This window comes from Schistocerca serialis, chromosome 6 (assembly GCF_023864345.2).
Source record: "Schistocerca serialis cubense isolate TAMUIC-IGC-003099 chromosome 6, iqSchSeri2.2, whole genome shotgun sequence".
Taxonomy (NCBI): domain Eukaryota; kingdom Metazoa; phylum Arthropoda; class Insecta; order Orthoptera; family Acrididae; genus Schistocerca; species Schistocerca serialis.
In genome coordinates, this window is record NC_064643.1 from 412,001,379 (window position 1) to 412,022,896 (window position 21,518).

Below are 21,518 nucleotides of genomic sequence, written 5' to 3' on the forward strand. Positions count from 1 at the left end.
GCGACTCCCAATGCAGCACGTAATTTCAACCTGTCAGGAAGTTACAAATCAGCATTCTGACTCAGTAGATGGCTCAATGATGCCTTTATATTGTTTTCCACAGATCTGGCAATTTACGCTGCATGGAGAGAATTGATACACGAAGACGTACATTTTTGAAAGAAACTCGAGCCAAAGCGGAGTGTGTAAATACTGTCTAAACCAAGAGCCACACTTTTTTTAAAAAATAACCTTTTAATATTCTAGAAGATATTTTCGTTCTGTCGTTGAAACTGCAAAAAATGTTTTTTTTTTTTTTTCACCAGAAGCGTTTCGCTTTATTGACGTGAAGCGGTCAGTAATTAAGTTATTTACACTTTGATTTGCTTTAAGACTGACAAACTGTTCGTTAACAATATGTTGGTTTTTAATTATGGTGGTTTCCACTTGATTTCTCGCCTACATCAGGAAATGCCGTCTGCTAGCTCACGTTGATGTTTTTCCTCTTTAGACACTGATGTTTTTAGACTAATTTTCACTTGCTCCGCAGAACTATGCATTTTTTATGTTTTACACAGCACGCTTTTTCGCTCACCACTGTTTTCTGTTTGTTTTTATACTTCTAAGTGTGTATTGTGGTTTGTAGCGCTGGCAACATAACTTAAACTAGTAGCAAGGTTATGTTGGCGACACTACAAGACACAAACCGCGGCCGAAGTGGGCGTGCGGTTAAAGGCGCTGCAGTCTGGAACCGCAAGACCGCTACGGTCGCAGGTTCGAATCCTGCCTCGGGCATGGATGTTTGTGATGTCCTTAGGTTGGTTAGGTTTAACTAGTTCTAGGTTCTAGGGGACTAATGACCTCAGCAGTTGAGTCCCATAGTGCTCAGAGCCATTTGAACCATTTGAACCAAGACACAAACCACAATACACACTTAGAAGTATGAAAAGAAACGGAAAATAGTGGTGAGCGAAAAAGTATGCTGTTTAAAACATAAAAAATGCATAGTTCTGCAGAGCAAGCAGAAATTAGACTGCAATTTTCAGTGTCTAAAGAAGAAAAAAAACATCAACGATGTACTAGCAGACGGCATTTCCCGATGTAGGCGAGAAATCAAGCGGAAATCACCCTAAGTAAAAACCAAAATATTGTTAACGAACTCTTTTTCGATTTTAAAGCAAATCAAAATGTAATTTAATTACAGACCATTGATGATGCTTTATCTCAATAAAGCGAAACGAGTCTGGTGAAAAAACACGCAGTATTTTGTAGTTGCAACGACAGAACGAAAATACCCTCAAGAACTGTAAAGCAACTGCGGACAATATGGCCACACAAATGAAGAACCTTTTAATGTGCTTACTTCACAATTACTTTCATTAAAGTATGGGGAGCGTTATAATTCTAAATTGGTATCCTCTTGAAGGGAACCATTATAGTGAGCAAAGTGGAGACTCTCATGTGTTTATTTGGTAATGAGCATTCATTACCCAATATAGTAAAGCAGGCTGAGAACATAGAGGGCAAATGGTGAGTTTTTCAGCGCCCTGGAGCGCCGTTTTCTGATGGCCCCAGGCGTAGGGTTAGAGAACCGTACTGTTTAATTTACCTGCCAGGAACGCCGGTGAAGAAGAGACCACCTCGTGTCCTGAAATAGTACCATCTTTTCATTTTCGTTATGGTATCATCAGTAATGTACAACAACCCATTGTTTGTGTTGCAAAAAAGATCACCTCCACTAATAGAAGACTTTCAAAACTCTACTATATTTTCAGAACCAGAAAAAAACGAAACAGTAAGGAATTTAAACTTCGCAAAGGGCCAGAGGGAGGCTGTATAAGACACACAGGCAAGAGCGAAACTGAGGATCGGCGACAGGAGTGGACGGTGTCACGCCGCCGCTGTCTGCCGTCCCAGGACTCCCACCTACAGACGGGGCGAGCACAGTAAACTGCTGGGTGTCTGTCACAGCTAGTCTGTCTGTCTGTCACTAGTAAAGTGTGGGGAACAGTTTTGGCGTTCGTTTTCTGAATGATCACGTTTTTCATAAGTTATCGATAGACTAGAGTAACCCAATATTCCGTGTTTAAGTCGGTGCACTCCGGTCAAGACTGCATTTTCTACATTTTCTATGTTCAGATGAATAGCAACTCAGTATTAGGATTTCCTTTTATTCTGACTTCCGTGGCGTGAGCTCTCAGTACTTGAACCTCACAACTCACTGTGATGTTTTCCGCTAGAGTACCAAACTTAAAGGAACAAATACCATTGCAACTACGTATTCAGGGAAGACCTGTTTAATGATATCAAATACACTGACGAACCGAACCACTGAGACCACTGTCCATCGTGAGGTCGAATGCCGCCTGGAGGCGTTGCGGCAGGCGACGCAGTAACAAAAATATATACACTGATTAAAAGTACCCAGACACCTTAAACTTCCTGGCAAATTAAAACTGTGTGCCGGACCGAGACTCGAACTCGGGACCTTTGCCTTTCGCGGAGAAGTGCTCTACCAACTGAGCTACCCAAGCACGACTCACGCCTCGTCCTCACAGCTTTACTTCCCCCAGTATCCCGTATCCTACTTTCCAAACTTTACAGAAGCTCTCCTGCGAATGTTGCAGAACTAGCACTCCTGAAAGAAAGGATATTGCGGAGACATGGCTTAGCCACAGCCTGGGGGATGTTTCCAGAATGAGATTTTTCACTCTGCAGCGGAGTGTGCGCTGATATGAAACTTGCTGGCAGATTAAAACTGTGTGCCGGACCGAGACTCGAACTCGGGACCTTTGCCTTTCGTGGGAAAGTGCTCTCATTCTCTACCCAGACACTTATTAGTCGACATTAATTAGAGTGTGTCCACTCTACGACTTTATGGGGGCTTGAATTGTGCTGGGAACACCTTAAATGAGGTTAATGTAGGTTGATTCTTACAAAGAAGAAGACAGCAACCAGCCACTGTGAATACTGCTACATATTTAAGTAAATAGCGCCGCAACCGGTTTCGAACTGACAAGTTCATCATCAGACGGCACAAGATTTAGGAGATGCAATTTACATAGTCGTCAGTTTTCGATTTTTATTCTTCCACTGTAGCGAAATATTTTTGGTGTGTTGGTGCCCTACGATGGAAACCATATTGTCCAAAGCAACGCACACATACACACCAAAAAGTATTTGCCACATGTGGCAAATGGTGATGTGCAAATCACATAAGTGCTGCATATATTTTGCAATATTTGAAAAATACAATCCTTCAACTTCGCAACAAAATTGCGCAGAATTTTCGATGTAACTACATTAATTGTACACAGTCACGGTCTCACCATGTCAGTTTTAGACAAAATAGCTTTAAATGATGTGTTTTAATGTATCTGGGCCAATGGCTATGCCGCAGTGGTAACTCCGCTTCCAGTCAGATCACCGAAGTTAAGCTCTGTCGGGCTTGGCTAGTACTTGAATGGGTAACCATCTGGGTGTGCTGAGCGCTGTTGGCAAGCGGGATGCGTTCAGCCCTTGTGAGGCCAATTGAGGAGCTACTTAACTGAGAAGTAGTGACCCCTGTCACGAGACGACTATGAATAACTCAGTCCATTTAACTAATGTCTCTTCACAACGAAGGAGGACATCGTACAAAATAGCCTCAAAAAGTAAGGAGCGGGAAACACTTTCATATTATAAACAGTATTTTGATATAGTAAAAAAAGTTCTTAAAAACCCAGTCTACGAGATCCCTTCAAAGCAAATTGTCATAACGATCGTCTATAAAGGCTTCGTACAACGAGAATAAATGTTACGGTTTATGGAATAATAACAGATACGACCAAACTGTCTTGTCTCTTCTGCTTTATTTAACATAACTTCGTTCACAGTTTCATTTCGCTTTCACCACTCATTCACCGAAACCCTTTGATGAACAGTTTTGGTTGCTTAACACCAACAGTCAATGATAATGATACAGCTTTTCTCCTTTTTATAAATTGAAGCCCGCTCTCCGTGATATAATAAAAAAAAAAAACCGGTCTCAATACCGCGTCCCTCATGAGATGCGAATAGACTTATCCCGGAATTGACCGCCCTGTAGGTGTACTCAATTTAATGACCACACTTCACTGTCCGCTATTTCGCGTAACTGAATGTCCATTTGTTAGTCTGATTATACACTGTAGCTATTTAAAATTCGCCCCTATATTTTTCACAACGCACAATTAGCACTTCGTTACTTGTTTTCTTTTTTTTTTCTAAGAGTAAACGAAAAAAAAAGACGCCGTATCATCGGCTTAGTCGATATAAAGCAAAACACCTTAATATGCCCAATTCTACCTCTTCTTATAGGATCGGCTACCTTACTCATTAATTTATTACATATTATTTCCAATAACGCTAAACAGGTATCGCCGTTATATTTTAATTGTATTCGAAAGCATGTTACTACTATTATGACCGACCAAATCGTAACAAATCGCGCGGCGTGCGTTTTTAACGATAACTTTACGCTATTCAAGTTCCGTTACAGCTGTCTTGACTCGTAATGTTACACGGCCCCCCAGACTGTGATGTCTTGAAGAGGGTTCCAGACAGAACAGGCTTTTTTTTTTTGTGTACTGTGACAAGAGAGGGTATTTGTTTCGGCGGATACACTCACTCTCAGATTCACTCAACAAGTCAGTACATACATTCTACAATATTTAAGCTGAGTTAATGGGCCTAGACAAAATGCCCTTAACTAAATTCCACATTTGTTTATAGGTTGTCTTAGAAACACTTCGCACTAATCACTTCATATTCACACCACATGTTTTTTTCTTGGATGAAGCCCTCAGTTCTTCAACCGACTGTGCAAGGCAGGGATCACAGCCGGGTTCGACGATTGGCATCCTAGGCCAAAACCCTTATGAGGCCACTTGTTTAACCAGAGAGGATTTGGTCCTTTTCTTTTCCTCTTAATTCCACTTTTAAACCATCCATCCTCGCTGTTCGGCGAGAGGATAAATCGTATTTCAGCGTCGTCATTGTTGCTGATACCAAGAAGGTATCTCATGGAAATCGTCGGTACATTCTTTAATTTTCTTTGTAAGTTAGTATAAGTACGTATTTATCCATTGGTGCTTTTATTTAGTCCACTGAGTGTAGTCTTGGTATCATTCAGTGTTTCTTGAATCTATATTTTGCTCATTATTGATAATACTTCTTCAGGTCTATGTGAGGGAACAAGCCTTTAATTACATCAGTATCACAATCTGTCAGGAGGTAGCTCCCTTCATGAGGTATTTTCATTATTTTATATGGACCTGTATATAAATATTGCCATTTCTTATTCAGTCTTTTCCTGGTTGATGCTTTTGGGTGATTTCTCAATAAAATTTCTTCCCCTACATCATATGTGACTACTTTCTTCACATTTTTATCAAAACGGGTTTTTCTCAATTGTGCTTGATGCTTCAGGTTTTCGTAGACCTTCTTCACCATATCTTCTTTCTTGGTAATCTTTTGGTCTATCGCAGGTAATTTCTTCATCAATTCTGGCACAATACTTTCACCACATACTATTTGGTTAGGTGAATAACCTGTCGATAAGTATGTAAGTCATTATACACCTTCTCAAATTCATAAATCCAATCGATCCATTTATAATGTTGTTTGGGTATGTACGTCCGTAAAAATCGGTTCAACTCTCGGAAGATTCTTCCAACCGGATTTCCACAAGGGTAAAATCTTGAGATGTAAATGTGCTGGATTCCTTGTTCTTTCATAGTGTCTCTCCATACTTTGCTTGTATAATAAGCAGCGTTGTCTGTCAAGATCATTATACGTTTGCCAAGCTCGGTTATATAGTTGTTGATAAATTTGCGTAACATGGGTCGAACGTGGAGATTTTTCAAAGGATATAATTTCACATATTTTGAAAAGAGATCATAGAAAGCCAATACATATTTGAACCGTCCACGTGTCATGGGACATGGCCCACAGACATCACATGACACCAACATTAAAGGTTGTTGTGGGATGATAGGATGTAATTCTATCTTCCAACAATAGTTTATGGGTTTCGCCTTCTGACATATTTTGCACTACTTAATAATATTTGTAGCTATACGTCCCAAATGTGGGTGATAGCAGTATTGTGCTATTTTTGCTGTACATTTAGCGGAACCAAAATGACCCCAATTCAAGTGAGTGCACCATACTAGTGATTCTAAATATTTATTTGGAACACAAACTTTCCAAACATCTTCATCCTTCCTCCGATACAATATTCCGGATTTTAATTGATACTGTTCTTGAGAGTGACTTAGCATTTTGCTTTCAACAGCATGCCTAATGGCTTTCCACAACTTATCATCTTCTTGCAGTTGTGGAAGACTTCGAGATAGCTGTGAAATCTGCCTCTCACAATATTGTCTTGATAAATTCATGACTTTAAAGTCAATAGTCCGTTCTTCACACTCGTCGTCATTCTTTCTTTTCGGTAGTCTTGAAAGATCATCAGCTATGATGTTGTCTTTCCCTCTGATGTATTTGAGCGTAATATCATATTCTTGCAGTAGCAAGGCCCACCGGCTTAAACGTGAATGGAACGTCCTTCCTGTTAAAATAAAAGGTAAAGCTTTGTGGTCGCAGAATACAATGATCTTTCCATATACAAAATAGCGAACCTTTCTAAGGGACCAGACCACGGCCAGTACTTCCAATTCAGTAGTACAATAAGCAGGTTCACAGCTAGAGAGTGTTCTGCTGGCAAACCCAATTATCTTGATGGTACTGATATCTTCTGGATTGTCCATCTGGAAAAGAGTGGCACCCAATCCTGTTTCAGAAGTATCCGCAGCAATATAAAAATCTTGATCAAGTCTCGGATGATGTAACAGTGGAGCATTAGTCAAAGCATTGCGGATGTTATCAAAAGCTTGCGTGCATTCGGAATTCCACTCCCACATGACATTTTTTCTTAACAGCCGTAACAAACAGTCTTGGCTTCCTAACTGATTGGGTAAAAATCGTCGAAAAAATTAAACTAAGCCGATAAATGACTTTAATTCCGTCCTATTCTTTGGATAAGCACATCTGTTAATCGCATCCATCTTTTTAGGATTTGGTTTCATCCCTTCAGGAGTGATTATATGTCCAAGAAATTTCAATTGGTTATGAGAAAACTTGGATTTTCTCAAATTTACAGTAACTCCGTATTCCAAAAATTTCGCAAAAACTCTTCTTAATAAGTCCAAATGTTCCTCCCAAGTTTCAGAAGCAATTAGCAAATCATCCACATATAAAGTAACTTCATTCAAAAGGTCTCTGCCCAGAACGGTATCTAACGCCGATATGAAAACACCACCGCTTATTTTCAACCCAAATGGCATGACAGTAAACTGGTAACTTCGGCCCAGAAAAACGAATGCAGTATATTTTCTAGATTCTTTCGATATTGTAGTTTGCCAATATGAACTACGCATATCCCAAGAAGTTAAGAAGCGGGCACCATAAAACTTTTGTACTAACTCTTCTAGGTTCTCTGGTCGCGTTTGTACAGGTATAATGATCTTATTGATCTCTCTGGCATCCAACACCAATCTGATGTCACCATTGGATTTAATTACCGCCACAAGAGGGTTACAATATTCAGAATCTGAGGGCTCAATAATACCCCATTCTAACATTTTATTGATTTCCTTTCTGACTACTTCTTTCTTTGTCCATTGGATAGAATAGGAAGTACGACAAAAGGGTTTATGTGCATACGTCTTTATATGGTATTCAAAGTCTTTTATTATACCCGGACGTTTACTAAAAATTGACTGATATGCTTCCAACAAGTAGTACAGTTCATCCCTTTGGACAACAGATAAATATTCTGATTCTAACACCTTTTCCTGCAATGACATTTTATCCATCATTTCTTCAGAACATTCAATAAGGCATATATCATACACATTTATTCTTCAATACTGACATATTTTACCATTAGATTCATACACAACTGATTTGGAATTACTCGGCCCTTTCTCAGGGTGGCTGTCAAAACATTACCATTGGAATTAAATATACATTCACCTTTCTCTAAATTAATGATTGCACCGGTCTCACATAAAAAATCCAAACCCCAGATACATGGTACTGTCATTTTAGGAACAACCAGGAATGTACTTTCTATTTGAGCCCCCTGTATTGTAACGTCAACACGTACCTGTTTCACAACTTTTTGCATTTTTGCGCTGAACGCGCCAGACACGGTACATCCTGTGATAGGAAAAGTGGGCATTTTTACCCCTCGGCTTATCTGTTTTAAACAGTCCAACATCATGACACTAATAGTTGCTCCAGTAGCAATTAATATTTCAACATCAACATTATTTATACTTGTTGGAATTATTGCCTGTAAAATTTGTCCGCATTTATTAGAAACTTCAGGTTTTTCTTCAATTAACTCATTCCTTATAGCCTGATCATTATTGTACCTTAATACTCTCACTTCAAATTGATGACTGCCTTCCTTCTCCTTTCCAGTCATCCTAGGAAGGCATTTGGTGACTGGTATTAGTTTAATCTATCTCGTTGAGTCATCGGTGGGGGTTCATGAACTTCCACAATCCGTACAGTATGATCCGAGTTATGGTATTCACCCCGTCGCACATTGGAGGCTCCTTCGCCCACTGGTATAACTCCTTGTGCTGGATGAGGACTCGAGGCATTTGTTCCATCCTGCCGATGAACATTATGCTTCGAATTATCTTCCCAAGGCCGAATGCAATTGGGTTCATCACTTGGGTACCTGTTACTCTTATTAATATCACTACTATGCACATTCGCGTCACCATATCGAGGTTTACCTCTAGCACAGTAAGTATCTCTTCTATATTTATTATAATCATTGTTTTTATTGCAACCATAGGATGAAGATTGTCCACGCTCCTGTGATGCGGGTTTGACCTGGTTTTCGGTATTATTATTATCATACGTTAAATTATTATTATAATTATTCGTATTACAATGAGTGTGAGTCGACATTTGATTACTACTCATTTGTCGTGCGTCTTCCATAATCATATCTATAGAGTCAATCACCGACAAGAATTGTTCTACATCGTGGTCAGGAACATTTATTAACTTTTCACGTATATTTATGGGCAACCTTCCCTTCAAAATTCTGATCACTTCTTTGTGAGAAATTGGATCACTCCAATAACGTGTCTTATTTATGTACTTTTCAAAATATTGCCTTAAAGTACTCCTTTTACTGTTAAAATACTCTGGTTGGTAAACCTCTTTTCTTAATTTCTCTTGTTTACTCGACGACCAGTATTTAGCCAAAAAAAGTTGTTCAAACTCAGCGCAAGTATGGCAACTTTCACTTACTTCGGCGGCCCATAATGCGGCTTCTCCGGTAATTTTGGATACTATAAATTGAAGTCGGTCGTGTTCTGACCAGCTACGCGGAAATATTCTTTTGAAATTATTGATAAAGATTTTCGTATGCAGGTTGTTCTTTTCAGTGGAGAATGTTGGGAATTGTCTACTTTTAAAAATGCTGTTCTCCACCTTTAAAGAAGACAAATATCCTCGCTGACCAAAAGAATCATCATCTTTACCAACCGAATCATCAACTTCCCAATGCAGATTTTCACCACAATTGTACTTCGTATTATCACATGTTCGGTTGTTTTTCGACCTATTCGCCGAACGTTAGTCCTCTGTCAACAAATTTTGTGATGACTTTCGTTCTAACTCCGCCAATTTACGATTGGTTTCCTTTTGCCATTTAGGTAACTCATCAACTATTTTCTCTTTTATTTTCTGAATTTCGCTAGTGAAGACCTTAATTAATTCACCATTTCTACTTAGGTGCTCATTGATATTTTCATTTGGCTGGGATCCAATAGTAGTCTAAACCTTGTCTACAATTTCATTTCCTTTTATTTCTATCCATTCAGTTAGATCTTCGTCAAGTCTTTTAGTTTGATCTACTAAATACTTGTCAATCCCCTTACGAACATCAGACTCAAACTCGACTATTTGTTTCGAAAGCTCTTCTATCTGTGCGCTAGCACTGAAACAGCTGCTTTCACACTTAACCATCCTATTGGACAGGCCATCATAACTCTTCGAAACTACCTCATATTTCTTTTCTACGTCATGAAGTTTTCCCATTAAATTATTATATTGCCTTTCTAAGGTGTTAGAAAACTCTACATCTAGTTCTCCAAATTTCGCATTTAATTGAGTCTCCCAGTCCGCCTTTAATTCTTTCTTAGTATTTTCCAGTTTATAATCAAAGGTGTTCAGTTTGCTTTCCAAAGAATCCATTTTAACTTCTAATGAACCAAATTTGGCCTCAAATTTTTCATTTAACTTTTGATTGTCCTCTTTTAATTGCTTATTATCTTTTTCTAGTGAACCAAGTCTTCCATTCATTACACCCATTTCAGTATTTATTGATACCAGCATATCAACAATTTTTTGATTAATATTTCCATTTTGAGGATCAGCTTGCTGATCTACTTCCGAAACCTCAAGATCTTTATGTTCTCCCACGCTGCTTACCTTACTTATCATTGTATTTGAATCTCCTAACGGCTCTAAATCAATAACTGTATTATTATCTGTACATGTCTCCTGTCCCACATCGAGTTTATGGGATGCATCATCCCTATCCTCTTCACTTTCCTCTGTCTCTCTACTCATTACTCAACTGCACATTATCATATATTCTTTTCGTTCGTTTTGACATGATTATTCACTACCAAGACATACACTTATTTTCACTATGTATTTATATATATTTATCTACAGAAATCACAAGTCTCAACTTCCTTTTTTTATAATTATACAGTTATTTTAATCATACCTGGTAGTATCGCTCACTTTTAGCGATTATTGAAGAATACCTCTTTCATTGGACAGACTCACTGGCTGCTACAATATTTTCCAACTCTAGGGTTCGTGAATCCGGATGACACTTGACTCGATGCAGCAATCCTCCTCGATCGAGCCCCACGTTGGGCGCCACTTCTACCGTATCTTCCTTCGCCGTCGGCGTTGTCGTTGTTACCGTGAGACACCGTTATACCAAGAGGAAAGGCGCGTCGATCTTAGAGCATGAGATATGATGACCTTAAGCCATTGACAAGACACAACGGTCACGGTAGCACCTGATTCCAGAATAGCTGCAGTAGTTAAGATCTACGAACTATCCCCTGTTGACCAGGTCCCCAAAACTTAACTCGTAACGAGATCCCTTCAAAGCAAATTGTCATAACGATCGTCTATAAAGGCTTCGTACAACGAGAATAAATGTTACGGTTTATGGAATAATAACAGATACGACCAAACTGTCTTGTCTCTTCTGCTTTATTTAACATAACTTCGTTCACAGTTTCATTTCGCTTTCACCACTCATTCACCGAAACCCTTTGATGAACAGTTTTGGTTGCTTAACACCAACAGTCAATGATAATGATACAGCTTTTCTCCTTTTTATAAATTGAAGCCCGCTCTCCGTGATATAATAAAAAAAAAACCGGTCTCAATACCGCGTCCCTCATGAGATGCGAATAGACTTATCCCGGAATTGACCGCCCTGTAGGTGTACTCAATTTAATGACCACACTTCACTGTCCGCTATTTCGCGTAACTGAATGTCCATTTGTTAGTCTGATTATACACTGTAGCTATTTAAAATTCGCCCCTATATTTTTCACAACGCACAATTAGCACTTCGTTACTTGTTTTCTTTTTTTTTTCTAAGAGTAAACGGAAAAAAAAGACTCCGTATCATCGGCTTAGTCGATATAAAGCAAAACACCTTAATATGCCCAATTCTACCTCTTCTTATAGGATCGGCTACCTTACTCATTAATTTATTACATATTATTTCCAATAACGCTAAACAGGTATCGCCGTTATATTTTAATTGTATTCGAAAGCATGTTACTACTATTATGACCGACCAAATCGTAACAAATCGCGCGGCGTGCGTTTTTAACAATAACTTTACGCTATTCAAGTTCCGTTACAGCTGTCTTGACTCGTAATGTTACACCAGGAGTTGAAAGAACGATTAATAAATGAAAATCATTATGGAATATTGTTATTAGAGAGACAGGGAAAGACTCCATAGATAATACTATCTCTGTTAAAGAGACTCGAAACATTACAAAAACAGTGCACATATAGCAAATATTTTTGACAATTGCTTTTCAAAAATAGGTTAAAGAATTGGTCCAAATTGTTTAGAAGTGGAAGCAAAGCAGCATACTGAAGAAGAAATAAGGAAGACAATTAGTGAAATATAAACTAATCTTACATCCCCATATGAAATAAGACAGATCATCATGACTCTAAAAGTAAAAGTTCGTATGGGCCGGATATATCTTAAATAAGACACTAAAAAGTTGTGGCCCTAATAAAACACGTAAACACTTACGTAATGAATCATTACCTCGGAGTGTTTTGCAACAAAACTGAAATATGGCGTTTTTCGGCCTGCGGTTGTTCCTCACCTGTATAATAATGGGATACTTACCCGACGACAGTTTAGTTCAAAAGGGCCGTTCTACTATTCCAGGTATTTATACATTTATTGATTACGTAAAAAAATTTTTTAAATGGTAAAATATAGCCAATCGGGATATTTTGTGACTTATCAGATGCATCCGATTTTTTCAATTACAATATGCTATTAGAGAAGTTAAGTTTTTTTGCAATATGTAATGCTGCAAATCCTGTTTCAGTTGCCGGCTGGGGTGGCCGAGCAGTTCTAGGCGCTACAGTCTGGAACCGAGCGACCGCTACGGTCACAGGTTCGAATCCTGCCTCGGGCATGGATGTGTGTGATGTCCTTAGATTAGTTAGGTTTCAGTAGTTCTAAGTTCTAGGGGACTGATGACCTGAGAAGTTAAGTCCAATAGTGCTCAGAGCCATTTTTTGAACCTGTTTCAGTTCTTATTTAAGGAACAGGATGCGGAAAGTTACCCTAGGCGGATAACGCAATACAAAGAAATACGTCACATCATCTGCATGGGGGGAAAATTACAGTGGGCGTCCCACAGGATTCGATCATTACTCGGGTATTTTCTTTCCTTTTGTTAAAGACCTAACACTTCCTTTGAAGCAGGAGGCAGAAGTATTCCTGTTTGCAGTTAATAAAAGCACTGTCGTGCAGCCGAGCAAAGAAGCATCAACAGAGAAAGTAGTAAATGATTTTGCACAAACGAGCTAGCTTTAAACTTTGAAAAAACGCAGTACGTCCAGATTTGTGCTGTAAAAAATATTGCATCTCCTCTTAAGCTAGTATATCAACAAGAAATAATAAACAGATAACAAAATTGCAAGTTCTTAGATGTAAGTATTAATGAAAGCTTAAAGTAGAAAAAAACGTATAGTAGATCTACTGACACGTTTAGTTTCGACTACTTTTGTCATAATAATAATTACCAAATTTGGGGATCTAGAAGTCAGTAAGTTAACGTATTTTGCATATTTTCGTTCGTTGATGTCTTATGGGATGATATTCTGGTGTATCTCCTCTCTTAGGCAAAGATTATCTATTGCACAAAAGGAAGTAATTACAATTATGTGTGGAATTCACATACATACATCTTGTAGGAGTCTCTTTAAGCAGCTGAGAATATTAACACTGCCTTAAAGTACATTCATTCCCTTATGAAATTTGTTATCAACAATTTATCTAAGTTTGAGAATAACAGAGATATTCACAAGTGCAACACTAGGAGGAAAAATGATCCGCATTACCTTTAATGAATCTAACTTTGACACAGAAAGGGGTGAAATATGTAGCTATAAAAACTCTGACAATTTACCCACGAAAATAAGATGCCTGACAGATTACAGAAGTGGTTTCAAGTCAAGTTAAAGACGCTTCTATTTGTCAACACCTTCTATATCGCAGAGGAATTCTTGAGTAGTGATAATTACTGATCAAAAAAGTTTAAAAAAGTTACAAACGTGTACATGGCCTGCTTATAGAAATATAAACATTGTTTTTTATTTATTTTTTAATTGTAAGCTGTATATAAGTATGCTACGGTTGTTCTATTGATACGTTCGACATGATAACATTTATCGTGAATTTGACCCATGGAACAAATAACTAACTAATTAACTGTTATTGTACTCTAGCCATTGCCTCACATATAAAGATTTTTAGTACGTCGCGTTTTGCAGCTCTCAAATATCGAGAAAAGACTTTTTAAGTGTTTACACTGAAAGTATTTGTATGGAGTGTGGAAGTGAAACTTGGACGATAAATAGTTTAGACAAGAAGAGAATAGAAGCTTTCGAAATGTGGTGCTACAGAAGAATGCTGAAGATTAAATGGGTAGATCACGTAACTAATGAGGAGGTATTGAATAGAATTGGGGAGAAGAGACATTTGTGGCACAACTTGACTGGAAGAAGGGATCGCTTGGTAGGACATATTCTGAGGCATCAAGGGATCACCAATTTAGTATTGGAGGGCAGCGTGGAGGGTAAAAATCGCAGAGGGAGACCAAGAGATGAATACACTAAACAGATTCAGAAGGTTGTAGGTTGCAGTAGGTACTGGGAGATGAAGAAGCTTGCACAGGACACAACAGCATGCAGAGCTGCATCAAACCGGTCTCTGGACTGAAGACCACATCAACGCAACACTGAAGTTGCTATTTACTTATTGGCTGACGAGTTTCGGCTTTGCCCATTTTCACAAGCCACATATTTTGTATTTGGGATGTGCGTGGTGTGGATAATTCTATTTATTTCATCACACTTTAGATGTCGCTCAGATCTTTCATCATGTGATCCACGTGACAACGATATTTCGAATACAATGGGGAATTTGCTGTCGTTGGAATGCGCTGTGTGTCTAGTGGGCTTATTTTCGTAGGTGTTGTCATAAATTTGACAGATGGTCATGCAAACAATTTTATTATTTCCACCAAAATCTGTCAAATTTACAACACATGCGAAAAATAAGACCACGTGACACACAGTGTATTCCAACGAGAACAAATTCTCCATTGTATATGAAGTATCATTGTCACGTGGAACAGATCATGCTTGATAATGAAGATCTGAGCTACATCTTAAGTGTGGTGACGTGAGTAGAGCTGTCAACACCAGACGCATCCCAAATACAAAATACCTGGCTTGTGAAAATGGGCGAAGCCCAAAAGTAGTCAGCCAATAAATGATTAGCAGCTTTGGTGTAAATACTTAAAAATGTCTTTTCTTCATTACCTCATTTTACAACAGGTTGCATTGTTATGCTGATACAAAGAATTATCGTCTCCGAACTATTCCTCTACAGTACGCGTACTTAATGCTGTAAAATGTATTCATGTCCTTCCACATTTAGCATATTCTTCAGTGCAACGAGAGGACGACACTCTAACCATGCAAACTCTCCATACTATAATACCACATTCCCCGTTCATCACTGTTGGCTCTGCACATGATGGCAGTCATTCGCCAAACCTGGACCTATCCATTGGATGGTCACTAGTTGCAGCGTGACTCATCACTCTAAAGCTAGTTTGATGTCATCCCCTGTCCAGTGCCGTCACCCATTACACCCCTTCAAGCTTAGCACTGATTACACTGGCTTGCTAGGGACTGGTCGCCAATTGCACCCCATTCTTTTCAACTCCATACGCACAGTCATTGCACTATTTGGACTGCTGATCGCACTTTGGGACTCACGAATGATTCCTTCCACCGATTTAATGCAGCTGATTAAAATCAACGTCCGCAATGCTCGACGGTTCCTGACCGTAGGTACACGAGGACTTCCTGGTCTTGATTTAGCTATGGTTGCTCCTTCACGTTTCCACTTCACAGACGCGTCACCAACAGCCAATTTCGGCAGCTTTAAAAGGGTTGAAATGACCGTGATGGTTTTGTTACACAGGTGACTTCCAATGAATAGTCCACGTTTTAAGTGACTTAACTCTCCAGACTGACCCATACTCCGCACCTCCTTTTATACCCGACGGATTCGTCTCTCATGACAGCTTGTGGTCAATTCCGCATTACGTAGAGGTGTCCAGATACTTTTTATAACATACTGTATATGCAGTACCGTTAACATTGTATTTCTTCTAGCAAATGAATGGCTTTGCGCCAATGTTACGGACACCCAAGGTTTACAAGGTCTGTAAATGGGAGAGTACGTAGTAGACGTTCTATGATGGCAACGTTTTCCATACTCTTCGTTAGCATATTGTAACCCTATACGGGAAGTTATAGAGTAAAAAGAGTGTTAGCCGCCGGGGTCGGCAGAGATGGTCAGCGACAGGGAGGCAGCACGTGTGCGGGGGTGGAGGGCCTGCGGTTGGCCGGCGAGGCCAGCAGCGGCGGAGCGGTCAAGGCCGGCGCGCGCACGTGCAGCCCACGTGTCGGCAGTGGCCAGCGGTCGCAGGCCGTTCACACGGCGGCCAGCTATGATATGCGCGGAACTTGCGCCATGCCGCCTCCCACTGCACTCAGGTGGCAGATCCCCGTATCAAATCGGCAGAGAACAGGAACAGCCAACGTGACATTCAATGTTCGTCTAGAGAGATTCCCAAAATAAAGAATTGACTGGATGGGAAAGATTAATTCACATCAATATACTAATATTATTATTTTACTAGGATTAGTATTAATATATTATTATTATTATTATTATTATTATTATTAATGTATTATTTGTGTGAATTTCATATATACACTATCAAATCACACACATACACTTCCTGATAATCTTTTCCGCACAGGACGCATTATAATACGAGCACTTTTGGTAACGTGGAACACTCTCCGTAATGAATGTAAGTAATTGGAATTTCCATCAGTCTAAATCTGAATTCCGCTCTCATCTACATGTGCATGTACATCTGTATTCATACTCTCCGAGACGCTGTAAAATACATGGCAGAGACTTCTTCCCTGTATCAGTCACTAGGGATTTTTTCCCGTTGCACATACGTACGGAGCGTGGGAAGAATGTTTGAATGCTTTTGTACTCGCTATAACTGATCTAATTTTGTCCTCACGATCTCTGTGAAAGCGATACGTAGGGTGTTGTAGCATATTCCTAGATTCATCAATTGAAGCTAGTTTTTGTAAGTAGGTAAGTAGGTTTTCTCGGAACATTTTACGTGTATCTTCAAGTGTCTGCCTGTTTAGTTTCTTCAGCATCTTTGTGACACACTCGCACGGGTCAAACAAACCTGTGATTGTTCGCGCTGCCCTTCTCTGTATACGTTCAATGTCCCCTATTAGTCCTGTTTGGTACGGGTCCAATACACTTTGCAATATTCCAGAATATGTCGCACGAATGATTTGTGAGCGATGTGCTTTGTACACTCATTGCATTTCTCTAGTACTTTTCCAATGAACCGGTCTTTGCCACCTGCCCTATCCACTGCTAGCCAATGTGATCGCTCCATTTCATATGCCTATAAAGTAGTTCCCAGGTATTCGTATCAGTTGACCGATTCCAATTGTGACTCACTGGTATTATTGATATATGATACAACGTTTTTTAGTTTTGTGAAGTGCACAGATTTACATTTCTGAACATTTAAAACAAGTGCCAATCTATCCAGCACTTTGAAATCTTACGAAGACCTGACTTAACATTTGTGCAGATTTTTACACGTAATACTTACTTGTAGGTAACGGCAACATCTGTGAAAATTCTCGTGTTATTGTTAATACTGTCCGCAAGGTCATTAATATATAACATGAACAGAAAGGGTCCCAAACCACTTCTCTGGGGCATATCCGAAGTTACCTCTACATCTGTCGATGACCCTCCATCCAAGACAACTTGTTACACCCTCCGTACCAAAAGATCCTCCTCCCAGTCACAAATATCGCTGGACGCCCCATACGATCGCATTTTCGATAGTTAGTACAGATGTTGTACTGAGCCAAAAAACCGTTCGGAAATCGAGAAATAGTGCAGCTGTTTGACTACCTTGATCCATGGCTTTCAGGATGTCAGGATGACAAAAGCGCCACTTGGATTTCGCATGACCGATGTTTTCGGAATCCATGCTGGTTGGTATGTAGTGAGTCATTCCGTTTGAAGCATCTCATTACATTTGAGCTCAGAATATGTTCTAAGCTTCTACAACAAATAGATGTGAAGAATGTTGATAAGAACCACATCGTATGATGCAGGAAGAGGTGATGATCACTGGGCACGATTTTACTGCAGTAAAAAACATTCTCAAAAAGATACAAACCGTCATGACAGTGTAGCTGATAGTACGTGGGCCTGCAATGCCGTGAATCAAGTTAATTCTCAGTTCCTAGATTTAGACGTTTTCGTTTCTGAATGGCTCATCACAATTTACGAAATGTGTAGCAGTTTACGTCAGACTTTACTGATGTTTCAGATTACATAAAATCCAGAAGGGCTCTAGCTTTGCCAGCCGGAGTGGCCGAGTGGTTCTAGGCACTTCAGTCTGGAACCGCGCGACCGCTACGGTCGCAGGTTCGAATACTGCCTCGGGCATGGATGTGTGTGATGTCCTTAGTTTAGTTAGGTTTAAGTAGTTCTAAGTTCTAGGGGACTGGTGACCTCCGCTGTTAAGTCCCATAGTGCTCAGAGCCATTTGAACCATTTGGCTCTAGCTTTCTAACACTAAAACACAACCGCCGTCACCTTCGTTTTTGCTGGATTTGGTCGACCATTTTCGTTATTTTAAGTGGCGACATTGCTTGGTTATCTTTTAAGATTCCACTTGGCGTAATAATCCCACTCTTCTACACTAATCAGAAGATATTCTTCTCTACGAAGAAATATGGCAGGATAGCTTATTTTCTCAGATACTTTAAGTCGCTGTGACACAAAGGCAACAGCAGTATTACGAACTCTGACCGCCGTTACACGAATAGTCAGCGTGTACCACTGTGTCACTGCAAAGTAATCTCTACAGACTCATTATTATAAAAATGTAATAATAAGCTGTGCAAAAAGCAGGTCTTCACTACAATAAAATTGATAACTGAGACGTTTAACAAGCAACGAAATATAACAGATCCACAGAAAAATAAATTCGGAAAAGCTTGCGAACAACCGTTTCGTGCAAGGTATCTGAGGCACTGTTACACTGAGAGTCAGACATCGTTCGCAAAACGGTAAGTGATTGGCTGTTTAATATTATGCTTTGCGTTGCATGTCCAGGAAGGAAACGCGCCAATATATGAAATCCATTCTCGATAGCAAATTTCAGCTTTGAAACCTCTGTCATTGAGTTCAAATGAGTGTCCTGTAAGTCTAGAAGATCTGATTGAACACTTCACGAACCTCGGTGGAAAGCACACTTGAGACCATTCAGTAGAGCGATTTTTCTGAAATCGTCTGTCGCTACAACGGAGAACTCGTTCATGTCAGGAATCAATTATAGAACTTGCATCGAACACACACATTTTAACGTCTTGCATTTACCTTGCCTTACTGTGGCACAAAGACGTCTGTTTCTATTCTTTTAATTTTGTTTGTTAACTGTCGATATATGTACAACGAAGTATGGAAAGTCTCGAAAGATACATAACAGTGATTTCTTCTGAAACTGTAACACAGTAGTTAAGAATTATCTACCTAGATATATTCTGATAATCCGTGGAATACAGTTTGCTGTTAAAAATTAGTAATTGCCCGTTTTGTGTGTAAAAATGTGTGCTTGTTACACTGCAGAAACCGATGAGGAAATATGTTGTTCGTTGGCTTGATGAAGACACCGTCGCGGCATACACCTGAAGTCAGCGAAGAGAACCACGGAATCCAAAGTGAGGATGAAATGCAGGGTTATGAATCCTCCTCATCCTCGATGTGCAAAAAGGAATAGCACAATATGTTAATCCGTCCATCAAACTGGAGTGTTAAGCTCTGAGAGAACACTGATTTTCCTAAAATGGCTTAGACTAAGTATCTGCAATGAATGTTACCCTCTCCCTGGTACATCCTTCATCATCAGTAACACCGACACGACGCGCAGTTATCACGGTTACTCTTCTGAATAACGCAGCTAAGCTCCACACCTCACGATTTTATAATGCCAGTATGGGAGAATGAGATAAACTGTTTCCATTTTGGTAACACAACTGCCCTTAAATGAGCTATAAAAATTATGATATTATTTTGTTTCGATATTCCAAGCCCTGTCCTACATCATTCTGTGGCCAACTGACAGAGAAATTTCGTATCAATGAAAAACATAAAGTGTTTTACAGTATTCATTTATTTTGTGAACTTGCTTTCAGCTTAAATGGTTATCATCAGACAATAACTTTCGTCAAAGAGCGTAGAACACTGATGAACAACTGGGGAACATATATTACAAATTAAGAGCGTGAGTGATGTAAGAACTAATGGTCTCTATACTACCTGGATGTAGATATCTGATGTCACAGCATGGAACTTCGATGTCCGTGTAGATTCCTGGCATCTGCACAGCTCATTATGTTGCAATTAGGCAAAAAAATTTCCATCGGTCTTCAAGAGTTAAACAATTGTTTACTTCTTTCTTGCTTTGAACTTCATATCAATTAGCGATTAACGATTAACGATTAATAGGCTAAGGTGGGAGCAGAATCGAAAAGTATTTTCGTGGAGGTATTTTCCGTCTATGAAACTAACTGAAGGCAGTTTATTTATTGCCACACGCGTTTCGCTTCTTTTATTTGTGAAGCATCTTCAGTGGCCTGTAATACATATTTCTTTTTATACATACAATAGATGTATTATGTGGTAGATACAATATGTTGCTAAGTTACATTTTGTCGTGTTATGTTCTTGTCTTTTTAGGTTAGAATCTACTTTTGTAACACAAATTTCGTAAAATGAAATTATCGTTCGATGTTACTTATGATTTCTAGCGCTGTTAACTCATGCTTGTGGTCCTGGAGACGTATTCGTTAGTTTCCATGCTCCAGCTGGTCAATTTCTGGCGTTCATTCACCCACATCTGTCACATTGCATATATCACTTGCACTTTACGTTTTGTGATCAATATGTGTGTTTTCGGTGTGCAGTGTTGCCAACTGTTGTTGTGTGTTTATCTGTCATCTTTTGTTTGTGTTGTGTGTGTGGTTTGCTATTTTTTTATTTGTTGTGTGTGTGTATTTCCTGTGTGTAATTGTGTCGTTCTTTCTTGATTTTTTAAATGGATATTTCTGTGTGCGTGTGTGTTTGTGTCTGTATTTTGTTGTGTGTAGATGTGTCATTCTTTTTTATATGTGGATATTTATTTGCGTGTGTATGTGGGGGGGAGGGGGGAGGGTAGAGAGAGAGAGAGAGAGAGAGAGAGAGAGAGAGAGAGAGAGAGAGAGGGGGGGGGGAGGGAGATTCATTAAATATTTATCCTGGTTACATGTACACCAATACCTACTGCAGACACAATAAAACTAATTGAAGGAACCTTACTGACATACAAAAAACTACCTGGAGACAATATTGACGAAATAACTGAATCCTTCAAAGCAATTACATCCCAAAATTACTTCCAATTTGAAAAGGAAATTTACTTACAAGAAGATGGGTTTCC

The 21,518-nt window shown here is 39.3% G+C and overlaps 1 protein-coding gene and 1 pseudogene across 1 annotated transcript in view; both read left to right on the top strand.

Annotated features, from left to right (window-relative positions):
- LOC126484892 (tubulin polyglutamylase complex subunit 2) overlaps nucleotides 1-19,732 on the top strand; it is a 157,284-nt gene extending 137,552 nt beyond the window's left edge. The window contains exon 6 of the mRNA XM_050108490.1: nucleotides 19,670-19,732. Coding sequence (XP_049964447.1) covers nucleotides 19,670-19,732 — 63 coding nt within the window. The remainder of the gene's footprint in view (nucleotides 1-19,669) is intronic.
- On the top strand, nucleotides 3,361-3,479 carry LOC126485512 (5S ribosomal RNA; annotated as a pseudogene).
- Nucleotides 19,733-21,518: the final 1,786 nt, after the last annotated feature.